This window comes from Cinclus cinclus, chromosome 5 (genome assembly GCF_963662255.1).
Source record: "Cinclus cinclus chromosome 5, bCinCin1.1, whole genome shotgun sequence".
NCBI lineage: Eukaryota > Metazoa > Chordata > Aves > Passeriformes > Cinclidae > Cinclus > Cinclus cinclus.
The window spans coordinates 62,036,381-62,060,373 of NC_085050.1; the positions used below are offsets into that span (position 1 = coordinate 62,036,381).

Sequence of the window (23,993 nt, forward strand, 5' to 3'; positions counted from 1 at the left end):
AAATCGTAGAACCATAGAAGAAAAAGCAGCTCTTAGAGTAAAGCAAAACTAACACAAGTGCCTCAGCAATCATTTCAGTGTGCAGCAGTTTTCTTAATGTAAAACAAACAGCAAGTGCGAATTACGTGTTTTGATTCTGACAAAACTTTGTGGTTTAAGCTTTCTTAAGATTAAATTCTTAAAAAAAATTAAGACTTGTACCATCAGCTCAGTAAAGAGTGATTTATTCAGAAAATCTGCTTATTGATTATGGACCCACAAGATTATTTACAGGAAGCTTTTTGCTTGTTTCACATTTTTCTTTTTTACATTTGTATGAAAATGTCCATACAAATAATCTTGTTTCTAAGCTGTGTGGTATTCCAAGATGTAAAGCATTTATTTCCTCAGAAATACAACTGCTGTCTTTTTAGAATTATTCTAAGACCTCTAGCTCTCTTTACACTCTCTTATGAGAATGAAAATACTGATTCCTGGGGAACAGCACTTAAACTTAATTCTCTGAATTGTTCAATGTGAGACTTGCACTGTGAAAAAAACCAGTATCTGATAAGAAATTAGTTTTTCTGGGTCATGAAATAAAAACACTTTTTGGAATGAAACTATTCTTACAGACATCACTTTTAAGAATTGCCAAAGGTTCAAAATTTGTGCTTTCGTCCTATGAGTTGTAGGCCCGCATTCTCCTCATTTATACTGGCCCTACTTTCAGCTGAGCTATTTTCTTCTGACACCAACACAACAATCTCCAGGATTTATTTCACAGTCTATCTTGACTTCTTCCATAATCAGCAACTTCCCTGAAGCACTGCAGTATTATTTCTTGTTAAATAAAACAATCCAAAACAGGGCAGGAAAACCTGCAAAGAATTGAAGGAGAAAAAAACAAGAGATCTGAAGGCACAAAGAAAAAGGAATTATTTTTAAGGGACAATAAATAGAACAAGAATTACAGACTATCATCTCAGTGAAATAGTATGGTGAGAAGGCTAAATCTGAAAGCAAATTCCCCAGGTTCCTTAGAAAGAGGGAAAGGCTGCAGGACACAAAGGGGTTTCAAGGGAGCGATGCTGGAGTCTGAAAAGGAAAAACAAGTGCTGTTTTTGTACTATATTGTCCTGTATTGTAGAAGTAGGTACAAAAAAATCAAATTCTGCTTGTACCTGTCCCTCGTTTCCTCTTCTGCATACACTGGTACTTTCTTCTCCTAGTTTCATTCAGTTTTTCCATAAATATTCTTAGAGAAGAAATCTCCTTTATATAGTTTTTCTTGCACAGTGTGGACTAGGGTTAGAGAACTATTTGTTGTTACCTTTCCTTTACATTCTTCAACCTTACCTGATATTTAATCTCAGAATGGTTTGGGTTGGAAGGGATTCTTAAGATCATTTCATTCCAAGCCCCCTGCCATGGGCAGGGACATCATCTGCTGGACCAGGTTGCTCAGGACCCCATCCAACCTGCCTTTGAACACTTTCAGGAATGGGGCTCCCACTGTTTCTCTGGGCAACGTCTTCCACGGCCTCATGACCATCACAATTAAGAATTTCTTCCTAACATCAAATCTAAACCTGTTCTCTTTTAGTTTAGAGCCATTACCCATTGTTCTATCAGCAAAAGTTTTGTAAGAAGCCCCCCTCAAATACTGAATAAAAGGCTGCAGTGAGGTTTCTCTGGAACTCTCTCTGTCTTCTCCAGGCTGAACAACCCCAACTGCCCCAACCTTTCCCTGTGGGAAAGGTGCTCCATCTCCAACCATCCCAACACAGATGACTCAGCATCAGTACACAAATGACAGAGCCACTTCTTTCACCATCATCATCAATTCAGAAATTAGCCAAAAAGACTTTCCAAATCCTCCTTGCTCGTCTCTCTCAGCCTCCAGTAGCTACTGTACAATGAGGTCAAATTACAGTCCAAGATAATTCTTTCTTAAAACGTTTGTCTTGCTCATTTCTGCACATCCAGAACATGTGCAAATCCTTCTGTTCCAGGAGAAATTAAACATTCCAAAGTGAAAACTTACAATTCCATTTTCCCAAAAGAAATTCAGCCAGAATTTAACTTTTTCTTTTTTCTTTCTCACCTAAAACCAGAACAAACCCTGCTTTTCAATAGACACTTGTCTTTCACTTACTCTGGTTTTACTCGTCTTTGTTTTACTTCTGGTTTTGCCTCTATTTTTCTGTCAAGGTGCTCTTCCAAAGCACTTTATTATCTTCTGTTCCATGCAGTCCTAACACTGTTTTAAACAATCACTGATAGAATTTAACATACAGGCAATTACAACTCAAGTTGCTTACTTGATCAAGGTTATAGTGATCTGAGAAAGAAGAAAAAAAGGAAAAAAGCCTATGAAAACACAAAAGAAACATTCATCACAGCACCATTCACAGAATTTGGAAGAGAAAAGACATTTCCAGAGGAAATAGATTTTTTCCTACGTCCTCTTGGTCTGATTTAATTTGAGCAGCCTGTACAAAGATTTTCTTTGTACAGAACCAATCTTTAAATACCTCCCTTAGATCAAGTCATCAGATTTAAAGCCATCCTCATTTTTGGAGCCCTGTAATCTCTGCTCATAATACTTAGCAGATACTTTCCTTGAGTATCTTAGTCAATTATTTATCTTAGTCAATTATAGCAGAGGTGCTGGTCACCTCACTTCTCATACAACCAACACTTGTTCTCACACCTATCTATCAATATTGACAACTCATTCCTTGGGAGTTCATCTCTGTCACTTGTGTCCTCTTCCAGATCTCCTCCCAGGTTCCCCAGACCATTCAGGTCATTAGCTTCAAAATAACAATAAAAACAGTCTGAAACAGAATGCAAAATAACTCGTTTGGTTCTACTGTGCTGCAGCTTACTGCAAGTATTTCTGTAAACTTACTTCAAATAGAAGACTCTCCTAATTTCTGCCTCTTACTCTGCTGTTTTTACCCCCATTTTGCATATAAAATTACATAGTACACAGAAAATACACTGGGGCTTCTAACACTCAGTCCAGCTCAAAGAGAGGCTGGACAAGGATTTGAGCAGCCTGATCTAGTAAAAGGTGTCCCTGCCATGGCAGGGGCTTGGAACTAAAAGTTCCTTCCAACTAAACCATCCTGTGGTCCTCCCTGCCTTAGCTAACACAACACAACACATTTCTCTCTTCTCTCCTTGTTACAGGCTATCAGCATAACCCAAGGGGAAAAAAAACAAAAATCAAACAAATCAATCTCCCTCCCACAGAAGCATTACAAAACACAACACACTAGTGTAGGTTAGTAGTAGAATGTTTTCTGAATAATAAAGAAAACTTTCACAGATTTTAGAAAAAAAAAAGACAAAAGTATAAAAGAAGAAGGCAATAAAGCATCACAAACAGGACAGATGGCTAAACACTACCCGTCCTTTGGGAAACACATTTAGAAAATTTAGAAACACATTTTTACCAAAAAAAAATAAGTGCTAACCTATCATTTGTGTAAACTAGCATCAATCCATCTGTCCCAAGATAATCAGCTATCATGACTGGTTTTACACATCCTTCAAAATAGCATAGTAATGGGTGTGTTGTCAATTAATTCAAGGTATTGTCAGTTGGGTTTTTTTCTTTTTCTTTCTCTTAGAAGAGCAACAATGCAAATCACTGCATCCTTACTGCAAAGTCAGAACTACACACACATCTGCTGCTACACAGAAACAAGACTGATGAGCACCATCTCATGGGCATTTCAGGTAACAGATTTGAAACAGAAAAAAAAGAACTTTGTGAATTCTCCACAATATGGACATACTTTCCAAAATAAATACATTGAAATTGAAGGAGACATAAGCATAACGTCAAAATTTCAGATGCTTAGAGGTAAAAATGTGGTTCAAATTAAGGACTTTCCTTAAACTTATTCACTGCAAATGTGTCTAACAGGAACACTGTCACATTCACACATGAACAATTTTAGAAGTATTTAGCCACTAAAAAAAGTATTTACAAGCAGTGAGTTACATAAAATTAACACCACACCCATCCCAAAGAATGCCAGTTTCCAGCAGAGGATCTCTAAAATAAGTTCTTAAAAAGTAAGAGCAGTAGCAACAGAACACTTATTTCCCTTTCATGCATGCCTGTAATTTTAAAAATAATTTTAAAAGCTTGATTACACACTTGTATTGCGTTTTCTTTTCAGCTGTACAATAATTAACGAGGTTCTAAGAGATGGCTTATATCCATTCCAGCAGATCCTAGAATGACTAAAACATGACTCCTTAAAAACAGTCTTGAGGGCCACATTACTTGGGAGTACTTGACATTCAACAATACAGTCCCTCTGTTACCTGAAATTTTACCCAGCAACAGCAATACCTCAGAGAGAACAACCCCTTTCACTAGTCTACTAGTTCAGGTTACAAAGACACTCCTGTTGTAGCTCATGACATTTTTATTTTCATTCAGTTATTTGGAAAGTTTAATACCAAATAAATTTATGGACAATTAACTTTGCTAAGCACATTTCTGTTAAAACTCTGCTCTCTATGGTTTCTGTAAGCTTTACTGCTAAAATATCTTGTAATAGTCACTGTCAAACTAGTTTTACTCCTTTGAGAGCTAAATTTTACCAGTCCTGCACATCAAATGAAACTTTGTTTACTGTCTTTATTGGATATCAGTTAACTGACAAACCAAGGGCCCAACCAAAACAAAAGATTAATCACAGCATTTTAAACACTGCTGCAGAAATTAGAGAGAATGCAGATTCTGATAGCACAGGCAAAGCTGCCCCAGGCTAAGCACTCCACTACAAAATCCAGACTGGGAATTCTAGAGCAGCAGCATTTTTGAAAGATACGAAGCATTTCTGTGTGCCCCCCCTGCCCTGAACACACTCTGGTTCTGGGCAAGATGCTCGTTAGAACAGCAGGAATGGCACCTGGAAGAGGAGGTCACAGATCTCCAGCCATTGTGTCTCCTGCCTGCACCACCTTTGCAATCACTCCACTGCAGCTGAGGGTCAAGCCAGATCTAATATTTCAGATGCAGATCAGGATGACTCTGCGTAATCCCTCCAAGCAAACACAGCAGTGTTTCCTTGGCTTCCTTCCAAAACTCACTCCAGTGATCCCTCTGCACAGCCTCCCCAGCACAGAGGCTCAGCCAGCTCCCCTCTCACAATGTATTAGCACATTTGCAAGTCTAGATCCTGCCCTGTCAATAGTATGTTATAAATTCCTGTTACACAAGTTGTCATGTCACAACATGAATCTCCATGCAACTATCACGATCAAATCAGATACCTTTTTCCAAGTTCACTTGTACCAGGACAAGCGCATCAATTCTCAATCAGCTGAAATAATTCTCCTACCTATGACAGAAGACAGCAACCCACCTGTAGATTTCAACACAGAAGAAACTACATTTGGTCACCAACTCTGCCAATTAACAAGGGTTTCCCGCCTGCTAAGAAATATTTCAGCTCCATCCCATGAATCCCATCTCACATTAAAAATTTAACAATAGGGAAAGACACATTTTGTAGGAAGCAGAACAAAATTACCACAGCCCAGCTTCAACATTTTTCCATTCCTGATTCAGGCAGGTCTGCTCCAACTCAAAATATCATCTTACTCAGGTTTCCAGATTCCTCTAATAAAGATCAGAGATTTCTGCAAGGCCAAACACACAGAATTCCACCCAATGTATCAAGCAAATTTCATCATCTTTGGATGGGCTTTCATTAGAGCAGTGAAATTTCTTTCCTTTCCAGTCAAAAAGTTCATGCATCATTTACTGTACTAAATAAAAAACCCAGCTTTTTAAATTAGTCCACAAGGCTGATCTTCATTCCATGGGACTCCATGGAACTAATTTTAGCAGAGTGTTTCCAACATCTTCAAACCTCTAGCAGAACACCTCATGTAAGAAACGCTTGGCTGTTTTTTAAGTTTTTGCACTGTAAACTTACTGCCACTCAAACCTAAATGACTTCAGGCTTATTAGCAATTGTTCTAAACTGTCCCCTAATCCACTTTGCCAAGATTTATTATTACACTTAGCTGACTAAATGCATAAAATATTAGCTGGCCTTACCGTTGATGTTGTGCAGAAGGTCACATTAACACATTGATCCCTGGGTCTTATAATCTATACTTGACACTCTTCAAAGAGATGCTTTTATTGGCAACTATAAACTTTTAAGTGCGATTCCAAGATAAGCCTTTCAGTAGCTGAATCCTAGGAGTAAAGTTGCTCTTCTCTCAAACATTTGTATCTTTTTTAACACTTGCACTTCCACTGTTATAAAAACAACAGTACCTGCCATCTACATTTTTATTTCAGCCACCACAATTATGGAATAGAGTGAAACAATTCAAAAGTTTAATTACTCTGCTTCAATGGAATTCCAGTAACTGTTTTTTTGTTAAATACTATAGTTCTCTTATACTTCTGTGTCGTACAACAATTTTTTTTAAAAAGTCCATAAGCATATCTATAGACACCACATGTGTACAACACTATAACAAGGCAGCATCATATGCAAGTGAACTTAAAAAGTTTAAAACAAGTCTGCAAAACATTAGGTTTTACCTTAAATTCAAAGAGTCTGAAAATAAACACTTTTTGGGTGTAAATTATTATGTTTTAATGCACTAAATGCATTGCAAATAGCTTTATACTCTGACTCAGGCTGGTCTCCAAATGTAAACATCCCCATTGTGTTATCCAGACCAAGTTAATATAAAAACCCAAAGTAAACCTCTTCCTCTCCTCCTACTGGCACGACAGATGAACACACGATCTGTATTACAGAATACTTCACTTTCTGTAACTACAAACTGAAACAAAAAATACAAATACAGGTTTTGGCGAAGACACCACATTATTTCAGTTCTGTCACTTGCTGAGTTACAAAGAGTAAGAAAGAAAAACTGTCTCTATTTACTCAAACACTTGCAGTAAGAGCAATAAGGTCTTAGAAATCTAACTAAACCTATAAACCCTACGTTTTCTGTAATACCCTTAAGATGTTTGCAAAGTATGGGATTTTCCACCCAGCAAAGTCTCAATTTTCCTTCTGAGATTTATGATATATCTTTTTCCTATTTAGTATTTACTTAAGACTGAATTATGCAGCGTGAGTGAAGCAGATTAACATTTTATCCTCATTAATCCCTCCTCAAGGGAGTAAGTCTGGAAGCACATGGGTGCCTCATGTATAACTACCTAGCCATACAATTATAGCATTCTTATTTTATAGAATGACATCACAGCTGAAGTATATTTATTCTGTGAAATTGTAGCACTACACACTTTCAAAAAACCATGTTTGTTTGGGTTTTTTATCTATGTAAACACAAACACTGACAAAAAAATTCAATTACCAACACTGGGGAAAATACAGAGGCAATGGGCAGAAGGTGAAAGGAAAAACACTATTCCTTTCTTCATGTATAACTTAAGAAAGGGATGGAATTGTTCAGCTTTTATTTATGATGGGACACTTTCTGCAAAGCATTCAGCACAGAATATAATTCTTAATAAACCGTTATTTTAAAATGAACCCAAAATTTATTTCATCCTTGCTGCCATTCACCTGCTGTCTTTTATGTGCTACGCTGCCTTAGGCAAAATTTTTACCTAAAAACAGCTGGCCAGTTTCAGATCTGAAATACAAAAGGTTCCTGTGATACAAATTATTCAGAAGCTGAAGAGTACTTCAATATAAAACTTTCAACTTTGTTCCTTCCGCTCATGCAAATTTTAAGACAAGAGACAGGAAAGGGACATGTGAAACACATTTATAGTCAGCCCACCCAAATACTAATGAAACACTTAAGCAAATGTTCAGAAAGAAAAGCAAAAGTTATACGAGAAGAAATTTAAGCTACACTTATCTGTAACCTTATCAAAGCATGAAGTGTCAATCATGCTCTGACAAAATACTGCCAGCCAGTTTGTAACCTTTGCAAAAAGCAATTTACAGACAAGCCAGAAAAGAGAACACCTTTCAGCATCTAGAAGAATTCTAACAAATGAACATTTGACTGCAACAGCAACAAAATACACTCAATAACTATGCTATTCCAGTGATTCCATTAACTCAAAGACCCCTTTTTTCAAAAACAAGGTAAACAAAGCTTTAAGAAGAAACCAACATTACTTAAAATGTAATTGCCATTACATTCACCACATAACTGAATCACAACTATCTTGCTGAATGTCACTACCCTTCCAAATCAAAGGTCATATGAAGCAAGGTTCTATTTTTCATTTACACACTTCCCATTAAGACAACTAACAGTGCTCAGCACTCTGGTATCTACCTCTGTTTCTTGAACAGTCCATGGACTGGATGCAGAAGTTTGGAGGTAATTTAGCTGTGTAACTCTGGAGACTGCTGCAAATCCTGATGCCACTAAAGAACAATCATTACAGTGCTTCTCTCCCATGCTGCATGTGGGCAGCCCAGGCCAAGAGGAGAGGCTGCAGCACATGTAGGGTAAAGCACTAACACATTTCCAGACTGAGCAGGAAATACAGAATAACAGTAACAGCACTCCCTCTGAGAAGACTTGGCAATGGCAAGCACTTCATCACCACCGAAGCTCTGCACTGAAGGGACCAACAGGGAAAGAAGAGGGTTATGGAAAATTAAGCTACAGATAAAAACCCCTCTCCATGGTAGATGCCTAAATTCCTAAAATATTACTTACTCATTTGCTTGGCAACTGTTTTTAATTTAACTGTGTTTATCCTATTATACTACTTTAACTATATTACACATGGCACTACAGATGGTGCCAAATGACTCCAGGTAATCAGAAGAATGCTCTTGTGAGATAACAACCTTTAAGAAGTGATAAAATTAGATTTCTTTTTCTCGTTATGTTCCAGTCCTATTTCTCACTGTGCTTAATACAAAACTAATTTCAGCTCTATAGCACAGTAGCATTTTTGGAACCCAAAAATATATGAATTAAATCAGTCATGCAATAACGAAGACTTCATTAGAATGTCATAAATAACCTGAGAGAGGCATCATCCATTTAAGGGAGAATTTTAAGGAGTCTTGTAGCGAAACAGGAGGAAATTTCTCTGTTTATTCCTCCTATTACTCAAAAAAAATAGGAATAGCTTTTTATTCACAATACCTAAAAATGATACATTTATGAAATAATCAAATTTACATACTTCCATATTTAATATTCATTCAGTCCAAGAATCACTCTACTAGCCTCAATTGTTTCCATCAAATCCACAACTGGATTCTCATAAATTGAAAAGCATAATCGTAGGGGACAAGGAGTCTTAATTTTATTCAAATTACACTAGTCCAGTTACCAGTTTAAAAGGTTTTTCCACATTGTGAGTATAAAAGCTCTTGTTTCTAACCTTGGATGGCTGTTGGCAGTAACCATGACTATGGTCATCTGCAGTAATGGTAGTGACAACAGCTGCAGCCAAAGCAAAGCAAGTCAGATACTTCACATTACAACACATCTGTCCTTCCTCAGACATCATCCCTCACTCCTGGCATTTGCTGCACAAAACTAGGCAACTTAAAGATTGGCCACACTGCTTCATGTGATGTACAGGAACTCCAAACTTTAGCTGCTGGCAGGTACACATTTCTGACTTCAGATTTGAAAACCTCAGAATTTTCATTTCTTCTTCCATTTAAAGCTGCTTCTCTAGCAGGCACACTCCAGAGAATGAGCAGGTAAACAGAAAAACAATTCTCAGTGTCACTTTTATCAAACAGGACCACCTCTGTTTTTTCAACATGCTTTCTTTGGTCGTTATTTTTCAATACAAAGAGCAAATGTTATTTCTACCAATACATGTTAATACAAACAGCAACTATTACTCTTCCTGACACCTGTTATTTCTCACTTCAAAGAAAAACAAAAGAAGTATTTTGCATTCACACAACTATTATTATTTGGGTTTAGTTTCAAGCAAGTATCACACAAGTTCCAGCATGACTTCAGGTTTTAGGACACCCTACTTTAGGAACTTGTTTACACAACACAGCCTGTCTCCTGCCTTTACAGGAACAAGCCTCTCACTGCACTGTCAGTCACCAGGAACAGCCTTTGTGTTCAGCTCCCTTTGCATAACTAAGCACCATATAAAGCACTGGTTGGCAGTAAGAGTCTCAACACAAAGGTAGAAGAAGGCTAACTTTAGGGACAAATAGTGTGTTTCAAAAAAACACAGAAGTTTGTCATTTTCCCAGTAGATTAAAAAAAAAAATTTTAGCTCCTCAGTCCCAAATCTACCAGTGGACTTGAGTGTTTACAAATTTTCTTCAGTGACAGCCACTGTTATGGGACAGGTCACAAACACAACGAGACAAAAATGCCAAACAACACAGCTTTGTACTCCACTGCCCAAGCTGTGGCAATATCCTTGCTAGAGCTTCAATCTACATAATCATTTCAGGTTTTAGGTCATTGCTTTCTGAAGAGCTTCAGGCACAGTTGTAACAGGTTAAAAACAGCTTAAAAATACCCATATGGCAAATTATATGCTTTAAAAACAAGACTTCCCACCCCCTTTTATTTTCAATATTGGGCAACTACAGAATTAGCACAGCAATATCTTACTGATAAATTGGCTTTTTTGGAACATTTGAAATATTGTTCTTACGGTGTTCACAAAGTGATTAATAGACACCCACATTGTCTTAGAACACTGAAGTTTAGCTCATTGGACAGTTTCCCAATTTCTAGTTCTCATCTGACAATTTCATTTGTTACCTTCTTGTTTTTAAACAGTTTTTTTACTCGTTGCCATATACTCCATCTCAGGAATTGGAAAACAGGTATCTAAATGGCAACCTACACATAGTAAGTACCCCTCAGAGAACGTTTCATGAATTTAGCTAACAGCAGTGGAATCTTGCAGTGTATCTTGATATGTATCGACCGATAACTGCACAATCACAGAATCATCCCATACATTTAAAACACAGGGAGATGAAAGAGGAGGAAAAATCAGCCCATCATAACAAGGACAGCTTGTTATACCTTCAGAATGGGAACCCAGTTTCAGCCTTCCAGCTGCCCTAGCAACAGAATTTGCAGATGAAACAGAACCACTTCTGTATAGACAAAGTAGAACAATGGGTGCTGCTGAAATCGCAATATTTCGTTCCAGTCTGTAAAGTTATGTGGCTATTTACTGGAAAAGTCACATTCCGAGTTACAACAAACAGAACAAATGTTTGCCTTTCTTCCTTTTAAAGGCAAAAGGAATTCACACTTCACATAAAAATACAATGCAACAAGCATAATGAGGCAGCTCTAGAGTCAGGTACTTCGACTCAACACTCCTTGATTATCAAGGAGGAAGCATAGCTGTGGTCAAACCGTGGGAAGCCCAACACAACCACCCTCCTTTTCTAGGCTCCAACTCAACTTCCTTGATGCCTAACTGCACCCAGCAGAAAACACACATTTTCTGCTGCTTTGAAAGCACAGAATCCCAGAATGGTTTGAGCTGGGAGGGGCCCTAAACATCAACTATTTCCGAACTCCACACCAGGCACAGGGATGCCACCCACTAGATCAGCTTGCTCAGGGTGCCATCCAACCTGGCCTTGAACACTCCCAGCAGTGGGGCACCCACAGCCTCTCTGGGCAGCCTGTGCCAGTGCCTCACCACCCACCAAGTAAAGACATTCTTCCTGACATCTAATCTAAACCTGCCTGCTCTCAGTAGCGTCTGTGCAGCAAGAGTGTGTGTGTTAGAAGATCTGTTGTTATCTCATCAAAGGCTGAACCCACACACGTCTCTGGAGCATAGCAGCACACAGTGCCTGCAAAAAAAGGCTAGAACTTCCGAGAAAATCCTTGAAGAATGCTTGAAACAGAAGATATCACATAATCTTAATGCCTGAACCACTGACTCTTCAGAGCAACTTCTCAATTATCTTAACATTTTTCCAGTACACATCTGACTGTATAAATACCTTACAGGTCACAGCACCAGAACATGGAAACGCCTTACAGAGATCACAACTACATCATACATAACAAAACACTGCCTGAAGATAAAAAATATATGCTTGGGTAACTAATATTTGATGATTATAGTTGCCATCCATACATTTGATTATTCTGTTTTCTTTGATGCCATGGTTAATTTAACCAGGGAGAGTCAGCATGCATGCTCATAATGGACAGTAGCTCCTCTTGAGCAAATTATTAACATTCCAAAACAAAGGCATCTTTGCCTTCAAAACTCTGGATATTAAGACTGAGATTCAGGCACTTTTTAATATAGAAATTTGCACATACAATTAGTGCAATTGAGAAATCCTTTACTCTGCATCGACCCCATTGTTATAAGGATCAATACTGGTTTTAAGAATCCATATGTGCATTCAAGTGTTCTTTCCAATTTGCACAGTAAGGTCACAGGCAAACAAACCCATTTAGAAGTATCCTTGGTGAACAAAACTCCTTAAGAGTTGAGAAACAGAATTTTAACTACAACTCTAGCCTCATGTATGTGAGCAATAGAGCTACAGGACATATTAAAAGCTGACTCTCAGACAAGTTGAGAGTTGAACATCCAACTGGAAAATTACTATAAATGAGCATTTAAAGCCGTTCACCTCCTTCCCCATATACCTACTTTAACAGGAGACTGAAACATCAAGATCACTCAGGGCTACAGAACCCAAATGCACTGCCAACCCATAGAAAACACACTGTATTTCAAAGTTAAAGAGCTATTCCGCATAGCAGGTGTCATGCATGGTGCAAAACACTCACTAACCTGTGTCTGAACAGCCCCATTGCAAGTAATATGCAGCATTACTACACTGAAATATCCTGTTCAGGAATATACTGGGATTCAGCTAGCAGAGCAGAAATGAGGCATGAAACACTCATTAAACCCCACATGTCAGCAATAGCCAGCTATAGGATAGTGTCACACTACAGAGCAAACGAAAACACAGACACTAAACAATACGTGACAGAGATGGCACAAGTCAAAAGCCACTGAAATAACTCTCCCTCCCCTGCCACCACATCTATGTTAGGCTTAAATTTCTGGCGCTCTTGTGTTACTTGAACGTGGGTTTTCCCATAGAGTAACAAAGAATCACCAAATTACAAAAAAAATGGTTTGGGTGGCAAAGGACCTTAAAGATCATCTAGTTCCATCCCCTCTGCCATGGGCAGGGACACCTCCCACTAGACCAGGATGCTCAAAAGCCCCATCCAGCCTGACCTTGAACACTTCCAGGGGTGGGGCATCCACAACTTCTCTGGGCAATTTGTTATCCAGTGAGTGGTCCATCCATCAAATCCACACCTCTCCAGTTTATAGACAAGGATGTTGTACCAAATGCTTTGCACAAGTCCAGACAGATGACATCAATTGCTCTTCCCTCATCCACCAGTGCTGCAACCCCATCACTGAAGGTAACCAAATATGTCAAGCCCTTTGACTTGCCCTTAGACACCCCTTGTTGGCTGTCACCAATCACCTCCTTATTTTCTATGTGCCTTAGCACAATTTCCAGGAGCATCTGTTCCATGATCCTATAAGGCAAAGAGGTGAATCTGAACAGCCTGGAATTTCCTGGGTTCTTCCTTCCCCCCCCCCCACCCCCCCTGTTTTACAAACTGGAGTTAGGTTTTCCCTTTTCCAGTTACTGGTAACTTCACCAGTCTGCCACAACTTTCCTAATAGGACAGATGGTGACATGATTGTGCTATTTAGATAGTCAGGATTTGAATCCAGAAGCTTGAATTTGAAACAAAAATTTTATAATCAAGTTTTATAACAGCACAATTACAGTGATTAAACTAAACTGCTCATGTGTGATGCTATTTTACAACAATTTCTTCAGGCAGCTTGCTTGCTCCTCTACAGTTACCTCTACTTCTATTCATATGTCTAGAAAGAGGTCTCAGCAACTCCTTGCATACCTAATTAAAGAATCCCTACAGACACATCCATCTTTAAAGAACAGCAACAAAGACATCAAGACTAACTGTGCACTCAAATGAAATTTGAATATGAGTGACTAGAAAACCTTATTCAAGCACCTTAACCACAAGGTCTGACACTTGTTTCTTTCTGTGCCTTCTCCCCATACTCATGAATCTGGCAATTTTTTTCTGTTTATGAGCCTGGTCTTTGCAGAAGAGGTGTTACAAGTGCTCCTTTACAAGTCATTCACAGTACCCTTAATCCCAACAAATGGCGATTTGAATCTCCTCCTGCTAAGGAGAGAAACCAGGGTGGCTTTCACTTCCCACAGAAGTGGGACTTCACCAAACCAGCAAAACTCCCAAAGAGCCATTCTGCTTTAAAAGCAGCACACAGAAAAGGCAGGAGACTTCAACACCAGGTCTCAGATGAGTCATGGAATAAACATCTCCCCAAGGCAATGCTCCTGCCAATCAGCTGATGCACAGCAACTGCAGCACACAGTGGCATTCACAGATTCCCAGCCTGCTACAGATTCCAGTGAGTGCTCAGGACTCACTTCTGCAGCCAAGGATGAAGGCAGCAGGTGCCAGGTCATGGAAGAGGAGGCAAGGGGGCACAGAAATAACAAAGCAGCGTCCTGGTGTGGGGTTAGGCAGTAGATAATCTAGAGTGGCACAAGACTGGAAGCTTACTTTTAAGGAATAAACGGGCAAGGAAACATAGCAACAATTTCCCCATAAGTATTTACTGATTTAGATGAAGATATGAAACCACTGGTACAGTTTCTGATCCTGAGAACTCTTCACTGCACTTCACTGCTGGGAACCACTGCTACCCTGTTTAAAACAATTTGAAGTGTTAAAGACATCACAGCTTCAGAAGGTGACCCTTAGCTACAGTTTGCAAATTGGACAGAGAATCTTTTGCAATCCAATTGAAACATCCTTTCCCAGCACCTCAGGTGTTCTCCCATTCTGTAACAGCGACAACACACACATCTCCCCATCTCACCTTGGATAGTTCAAAATACATTCTAATAAATGTAATCACAGTTACTCAGTTTCATACTCTGTATCAGATACCTAAAAGCCAAGAATTAGGCACCTAAATCACATACTGGAACCAAATCCTACAGTATAAATAAGCTCCCATTGAACAGGGAGGGGGAAAAAAAGCTTGCAAGTTCTTTTCAATCAAGCTCATAACCACAACTAGAGACAAATCACATGCTTAGTTTCAACAAAAACATTAGCAGGAGGCAGATGCTGACTGGACTGATAGCTTCCATTTGGTGCACGACTGTTAAATAAACATTCTCAACATTAGTCATTTGGTTCTTATCCTCCCCTCAATGGCATTGTTTTAAGGTTCATCAGCAATTCTACTTCTGTATCACTGGCCATATTTTGCAGCTGAAGTCTATGATTCCACATAAAGAACCTTTTGGGTTTGGTTTGATGGGTGGAAGCGGGGAGACTGTGTTGTTTTTTATGTTGGTTTGCGGTTTTTTTGGAGGGTGGGGGATCATGGTATTGGTTTTTTGGGTTTCTTTGGTTTTTTTTGGTTTGGTTGTTTTTTTTTTGGTGGTTCTGGTTTTTGGTTGGCTTTCTTAAGGACTCACTGATTCCAAGGTCCACCTGTATCATTAATCATCACTCAAAAAACAACTGCCCTTAGGAACAACATTTTAATCCCAAGAAGTGCAAACAGCACAACTTAAAAGCTTCTCTAAAAACAGAAAAGTTGCAAGATCTGCAAAGCCTTTATTCAGCAGTTCCACAGCAACAGGATTTACCTTACTCTCCACCTACCCCCACCCAAATCACATTTGGGAAAGCAGCCAGTACAATTCCCACCCAAACAGACAGTTTGATAAAGGAACCACTTTGGGAGGGGTTTACCATGCAAACATTCAGCATCCTGGACTCCATGATCACACATTTCCCAGTTCACTGAGAGATGCTACTGGTTCTCTTCTTGATGGTCTTTTATTACAGAAATTGCCCTTCTGCTGCAGTTACCATCTTACCTGCTGCTTCCTGGTGCCTCTTGTCTTTCAGCATTCTCAAGAAGAGAATAAATAAGCTACAGGTCACCCCATGCATCATTACAGTTACTATTTTACAGGGCTAGTCCTGGACAAACCTAGGAATTTGGAGTATCTAAGTGGAGCAAATAAAATATGTTCAATTTAGTGAACTTATCTCTGTAATTTCTGTCTACACCTCAGAGAACAACTGCTGATGGCAAAAGGGGAGATGCTGACACACACATAACACACTTTCATAGAACAGATGAGTCCTACACAGTTACCCCAGTTTTCATTTCCAGCTGCAAAGCAAAGATAACCCAGAAGCTCTTCAAGTCTTGATTTCCTCAGTTGCAACAACAAAATAGAAGAGGCTTTTGCCTGAACAGTTCAATTCCAGCTTTTCAGTCACACAAAAAATAATCTGAATTTTCTGCATTGATGCATATGGAATTTTTTTCCTAGATACATCTAGAGTACAAAAACATCAACAAGACTATTTATATGCAGGCTGCAGTAAAGAGACTTGCAGCTCAAACTCATGGAACATTTATAGGCTACAACAGAGCACATCCCATTCCCACTAGCAAGTCTCATTTAAATATCTTCTCAAGGCAGCTATTAACAAGAAAATCATACCTGGGACATAGCTGCTCCCAGCTCCCTAGTTACTACTAGGGGAATCCAGTGCAACAGAAGGCATTAGATTTTTCTTCTCCACAAATTAGTTTCTATTTAGAAACTACTTATGCCTATTTGTGAAGCTCTGGAATCTAAAGCACTGTGGCAAGCTCTTCACAAATTATTCCAGGCTCCCAGTGTTAGCACAAAACCTCCAGGGGCTCAGGGAAAGGTACTATTGCAACTCCTGCAGTATCATTGTTTGGTGAGTTTGATTACAGCAGTTGTGCAAGGATGCATCTCGATTGCTATCTGCCCTAAGCACAGAGCACTGCATGCTGGAAACTTCAGTCTCCACTGGCCACCCAGAGCATTCCCAAAGCAGGTGGCAATAGTATCCTGATTTACCATATTCATGGAGCCCTCAGACTCCTGGCAAACGGCCAAAGCTCACAGAGAAAGCCTGAGGCTTTTCCACAATCAAATAAAAATGGCCAAACTACCTTTTGGATGGGCAGTAAAGTGCTCTAGCCTGATATCAAGTCCACCAGAAAAATCCAGAATTAATTAAAGCAGAAACGTAATCTAAATTAGGACATTAGTAATTAGGTCAAGCTAATACCAAAAACCATTACGCAAAACGTTGTGAAGAGGCCAGCAAGGCCTCCAGGGGTTGGGGAAGACACTTGAACAGCAGAAAGTTAGCTAACTGTAATTAGTGATTATGAACAAAAACTTTCTGCCAGATTGACCCATTTAAAATAAATAGAAGCTCTTTAAAAAGATACGCATAAATTTATTGCACACAAGACTGATTTTGACAGAATAGATTCTTAAGGAAGACAAAAAAAGTCAGAAACACCAAAGGTTGCAAGAAGCTATTTCACATTCCAGTAACTAAACTGTAGAGCAACGCAGTTTCATCTGTGCAATGGATTAAAGCTTCTTCCTTAAGGCTCATCAGGAACTTGACGACTGCATGAAGACAGAAGCTATCAGTGCTTTAAGCTTCCAACTTATCTAGCAAAAAATAAAAGGTCAGAGCATCACATCAAGTGAGAGACAGTTCAGAGTGAGTGCAGGTTCACCAGGACGTGGTAAAGCAAATACACAGATAGTGAATGAAACCACAGCTCATCAGATTTCAATCTGTAACACATGCCAAAAAAAATGTCAGGCTTGATGATTTTCAGAAGACTGGGACTTCTCATCAAACTTCAGCATCTGAATGTACACCTGACTAGCCACTGAGTACTGAATACTGTACCAAACCAATATAGCTCAAAAAGGAAGTGAGCAAATACTTCATCATTGATTTTCACCAACCTCCAATATTCAGCCAATACAGCAACTTCAAAAGCCTTCTCTTCACTCACACTCATCTTCAAAAAGATTATTGGAGGAGTGAACCAAAGCGTGCTGATTCAACATGCATTTATAATTATCCATTTTTGTATCACTCAGACTTTGTGGAAACCTTGACATGCCATCCACCTGCTTCCCTGATGCTTTTAACCAATTTAATTCTATTCCCTAATCCGCAGATGCTTTTCCTGAGCCAGCCCATATGTCCCTTGGTTTTTGTGCTCTCTGCACTGCTGGGTCAGGCCCGTGGTCCATCCAGCCCACAACTGCCTGGCAGAAGCAGCACAAAACACTACCCAGAGACAGCAAAGCAACTGCAATGGAAACCTGACTCCCTCTCCTCTGTTACCAGACACCACCTAGAAAAATCTGTCATTGAACTGATGTGTTTCCCTCTAAAAGGAACTTCTAAGCCATGCTATGAACACATTTTGACCAGGCTTCCTTCTAGAACAAACTGCTAACTAAAAATTGTCTAATGAATATTGCATTATTAAGGCATGATATACGTAAATGCCCAGTTCAGCTTTGCTTGTTTTGGCTTTATTTTATGTTTGTACAGGGTCTATTAATGTCAGTACAGGATGCCACCACTGCTGGAAAACACAGAGCATTTTCCCAGGCTTTCACAGACATTTGAAAATCTCAGATTGGACACGAGAAGCTATGAAAGTCTGGCAGCTTAATGGAAGAGTAAGCAAAACTGAACACTCTTCCAGGCAGTCTTTAACATTTTGTCCTCAATATTTTGTTGTCCTACATTGTGTTTTAAGTTGCAGTTACAGAAGTGAGTTGATAATACAGCCGAAGTACAAACCAGCTCCTCCTCAGGGCCTAGACAATTTTCTTCTAAATCGTTGCATGCCTAATTAAAGACTGCCATTACCACCTCACTACATTCCATACCTTTCTCAGCCAACCACAAAATTCCCCTCAGTTCCTGCACATACTACATAGGGTGGTATTTCCATTAACCACAAAGTAATGTCCAAGTTGTAACAATACCTGAAATGAAAACAATATGCATCACTTCAATAAGTAAAAACCACGCAGGACCTCTAAGACAGCTGACTGTTCAATTTACTTTTTCTTTTTTTAAAAGCCCTACAAGTCTGACCCAGCTAAAGCCACAGACTTACCTTATCATCTGTACTGTAAGTGGACAGAAGTGACTGAACTAGGATAACTGTAGCCAGAGGTGTATTTACTGGGAAGCTGCTGAGGAAGACTGCATCTATTAAGACACACACAATATTCAGTGATATTCTAGGAGCTACTTGGTTACTCTCACTTGTCATCAGCATTGATAAGTTCATGTAGAAAATAAAGTCTCCAAAAACATACAGTAACACAATGAAAGGAATTCATTACTATAAAGACATTTATGGTGGATTTTTACCACTGCAGTGCATTTAATTGCATCAGCTTTGGGGGGTTTCCACAACATGATACACGCAAAGTAAGTCTGTGACGAGACAAAAAAAGGGGAACTCAGACTTCATAAAAACCATTATGAGTTGCAGTGTTCTAGTTGCATTAGTGTGCCAAAACCATCCAAATTAGAAACCAGATGTATCAGAAGGAAAATAATCTGTAAGAATTTTTTAGTTTAGGTTGATATTTTGTTTGGGGCTTTAGTAAAGTCTGACAGAAGTGAAAGAGCTGACAAATTTACAAAGCAATTTTAGCCTCTGCCCCTCAGATCCCATTATTTTTCTTTCAAAGGTGATAAAAACTTGTGTTTCTTTCTCATTTGTACTTTGTGCTGTTGCTTCTGTTCATGGATTATGAGGGCCTCACCAAGAGTGACATTCTCTTCACCAAAGAGAAATTTGAAAAAAAAAAAAAATTCTTTGCAACACAGACTGACAGAAAAAAACTGAACCAAATCAAGTAACAATCTATACTGTATTCAATAAAACAATCAGAAGCACTAAAGCCTTTTAAAACAAAACTGGCTTAGAGTTACTTTAAGTTAGCAACAGATCCCACTGTAAGTAATTTATTCTTCCATTCTATCATCTTCTCCAACCAGGCGGGGTTCTTATTTTAATAAACTAAGGGAGGGCAAATATGAGGTAACTAACAGTAATTCACCTGATTTGTATGGAGAGGAAATTCAAGGAGTTATTGCTGCCTGAAATCAGTTGCAAAAAAAAATTCACAATGAATGAGGAACACATATCCATAGTTTAGCTTAGTCTGTCTCAAAAACTAACAGAACAGATTGATACTTGAACAAGAACATGCTTTCAAAGTTTTCTACAGAACAAGCAGTTTCTTGAAAGTCCCTATCTCCCTCTTCTCTTTTAAGAGGTGCTGAAATACACAAAGACATATTCAACATGGGCTTGAATTGTGTTCATTGAGAAAACAGACCAAAACAAAACTGACCAAAACTTACATATTTCTAGTAGAATTTCCAAAGAGAAGAAAACAAGACTAGAAGGGTTTTGATGCTAGAAGTGAGCTCACCGAGCACTTTGTTACACTGCTGAACAGAAAAAAAAGTCAGAGGTGGCCCTCCAAGACTGCTGAAGTGAACAACTTATTTTGCTCAAGTAATCAGAACTACAGAGGCTTAAATTTCTTTTCTAAGCAGCAGATCAATTACTGTGCACTTTAGATTTTTGACCTCCTGAGTCCTTCACGTATAGAACGTGACAATCTCTTAAATATTTAAAGATGAGAAACATCAAGACAGAATTTTGGTCTTCCCTTGATAACCTCCATATGCCACAGCATGTTGGAAGGACATAACTAAGAGCAACATGTTTTCTCAAGAAATTAAAGTTAGGGCACCAAACATGCCTGTTTAAAAAATAATCTCTTCACATTTGAGGGTGGTTATGCCATAAAGAATAAAATGTTAAGCCACCTTTCCACCCAGATTTGCCCAGTCCTCCTTGCACTCTGGGCTAAAGATGCCTCAACTTAGTGACCAAACAAATCCAGATAGTGCAGCTGTCCCTCTTTCCAAATCATGAGAAGCAGGCTAGCAGAACTCTACTCCCACCCCTGGTGACTGCAGCTGTGAGTCACCACACAGAATGAAACCAAACAGGAGGGGATCAGTGGGGCTTAACCCCATCAGGCAACAGTAGATCAGGGTGTGATTGTCATACCCCCAGCTCAACCTGCACACACCTAAGGAAATACTCCCAAAGCCATTGGGAAACAAACTACCAGAAAAGCCAGAACTGAGAGTCACATTTTCAGATAAAAGTTACAGATTTCCTGTACACCCACACAGAGAAAACCACGCACACCACTGCTAACCAGTATTTGACACACCTTAAACTCTGATCAGCGTGATTTCAGAGGTATTAATTGACAAAATGGTCACAGGCAACAAATGAACTGAGGCAGAACTCTGTGACAGATGAGTGAGCATTGCTCCGAAGGGAGCTTTCATATCCCTCATATCCCAAAAGGCTACACTAAAAAGTCAGCTTCACAGTTTTTATTAAAATAAAAATCTAGAAAATAGTGGCTTTCTGTAACAAAAACTATGAATTTGTTGGCTGGGTTGATTTTTTCATGCCTTTCAGTTTTAATAAAACCACTTAACCTTGAGACATCCTCCTCTAAATTACCTGATTTGCCAGCTAGCTGATGTTTTCCTGGGACTCAAGAGAAATCAAGGGGCCTACTGTTTTTGCTATTGCTCCAAAATTTGGATTTTTTTCTCGCATATCCAGGCAAAGCATTCTCACTACCAAACTGTTGGTTGTGTCACGACACCCATCAGCTGATAAAATAATGTAGGGCAGGAGCAGGACCTTTAGCCTCCCACACGTAAGCAGGCATACTGAAATGCTTGAGGAATCTTCTCAAGAGAGTCAGGGATGCTGTTTCACTTGCAGAAAAAGTGAGAACACGGTTTCAAAAATTTCCAGTGCCGGAAACTCTCCCCTGTCAATCTGGGAAATGAAGATCCAGGAAAATGCATAGGTCATATTCTCCAGACCTCTTAAATATAAAAATCAAGGGTACTCTAAATCACACTGAAGTTTTTGCTCCTCTCCTGTCCAAAATGGAGCAGAACAGGAATCACAGGAATCAAGGAGTTTTTACATATTTAATTACTGTGCTCTTTCCACCACTGACACAAAATATACCTCCAGCACACCACTCAAAAGACTGCACGAGAAACAAAGTAAAATTTAACACGCTCATGAACAATTTCCCCTCACACAAGTGCCCAAAATTCTAAACTATTCACCAGAATTTCCTTTTGAACCTCATGTCAGTATATGTGAGCACTGGGCTTAGTCCAGGACATTGTCAAGTGGACTCCAAGTAACTTAAATCACTTCCTCATACTTGAAGCATCCATGAAACCACTGATTTGCACTTTATTTTTGTCACTAATGCAATTCCCCTGTACTGAGACTTTCATCCAAACAATCTAGGGCACTACACTGTTAATACAAAAACACTCCAAAGTAAATATTTATCATAACCCAAAAAGATAACACTGAAAAACATGAAACAGACACTGCATACAAATACTTAGTGACCATTAAAACTTGCATGTAGCAAAGAATACTAATAACAAAATAACTGAAATGCAAGCAGCATGAAAAAACAGTATGCATTCTGCCTCCACTTTCCTTGTTAGTGAGCTTTACATCATGAAGTGCTCTCACTTCCCGGTTTGTCAGAAACCACATTGTTTTAGAGTCAGAGCTGCTCACTCAAAGGAAGGAGGAGGGACAACAATTGTTTTTAGAGATGTTTTAAGAACTCTGGTAGTAGCAGAGTATCCTTGTAAACTTGAGGTTTTTTTCCCTCCTAATGTTTGATTTCCTGCATCAAGGAAATATTATTAACTTGTCTAATTGCTTTAAATTATGCAATTTAAAGCAAACAGCCCAAAAAGTTCAGTGGTCTATATTACAATTGCAGTTTCAACAAGGAAAAGTTGCATCCTCAATGTTTAGTGAGATCTGTTATGAAATATTAGATACAGTCACACAGCATTCAAAAATAGCAGCTGAGTCCCTAATTCACTGACTTACAAAAGGACACTGAAACCATATTCCACTCTTTCCAAAAAGCAGACTATGCAAAACAAGTTAGAATGAACTGCTCCCTGATACCCTCACCCCCTGCACACAGAACATGAAAGTTCTACCTACTTTCAAAGCCAACAGGAAGCAAGAAGGGATGCAAACATCTTCAAAAACTGTTTTGATTTAAAACAGTGTGTGTGTTTTGATGACAGTTTGAGTTACTAAATTAACATTTAACTTTCTTGTTGAGTACACCTGCTAAATGTTTAAACATAACAATACACTTCTCAGGTCTAAATAAAGCAACAATTTCCCTGAGGAAAACAAAGGAGGAGGATGCTTACGGTTGTTTCAAGTGTGTGTGTATATAAAGAGGCTCATATGTTGGGTTTTTTTTTACAGCTTTTGTAGTAAGTAAAAAGAACATCTTTTAAATCCAGCACGGTGAAAGTGCAAACATGTAAAAAATTATTAACAGAAAAAAACAGCATCAAAGCCCCTGCAGATTCTTCTGCATACCCATGCTGTTCTTTCTCCTCATTCAGGCAACCAACTTACCAGGTTAAACACAGTGTCAACTATGTCTCTGTTGGACACTTCACCAACTTCCACCAGTCCCGTCAGCACGGCGAATTTCATCTTGATGCCTCGGATGGGGACTCCCGGATTCAAAGGCTGCAGCACACTTCCCCCCTCAGCAGCATTTCCTTCTTTTCCCGCTGCTCCTCCTCCATCATCACCTGTTGGCTGAACAACTTGCTTGCCTTCACTCGCCATGGCCAGTTCACCGCAGGCTACGGCTTCCAGCGCCGGCCCCACACGCTCGCCGCTCCGGGAAGACCCGGTCAGCCGGGAAGGCGAGCGGCAGCCCTCGGCTTCCTTCCCTTGGGCTCCGGCTCCGGAGGAAAGCGGCGTCCGGCGGGGGAAGGTGCCAAGCGGGCGGGGAGGACGCACCCTCGGACTCGCGGCTCTCTTCTCCTCGGCAGGAGGCGTCTGTCCCCGCGCTGCCCCG

At 39.4% G+C, this 23,993-nt stretch overlaps 1 protein-coding gene across 1 annotated transcript in view; it reads right to left on the bottom strand.

The window, feature by feature from the left end:
• The window catches only part of LRBA (LPS responsive beige-like anchor protein), a 364,271-nt gene extending 340,499 nt beyond the window's left edge, over positions 1-23,772 (bottom strand). The window contains exon 1 of the mRNA XM_062493665.1: positions 23,540-23,772. Within this exon, the coding sequence (XP_062349649.1) occupies positions 23,540-23,758 (219 nt within the window). The 5' untranslated portion in view covers positions 23,759-23,772. The remainder of the gene's footprint in view (positions 1-23,539) is intronic.
• Positions 23,773-23,993: the final 221 nt, after the last annotated feature.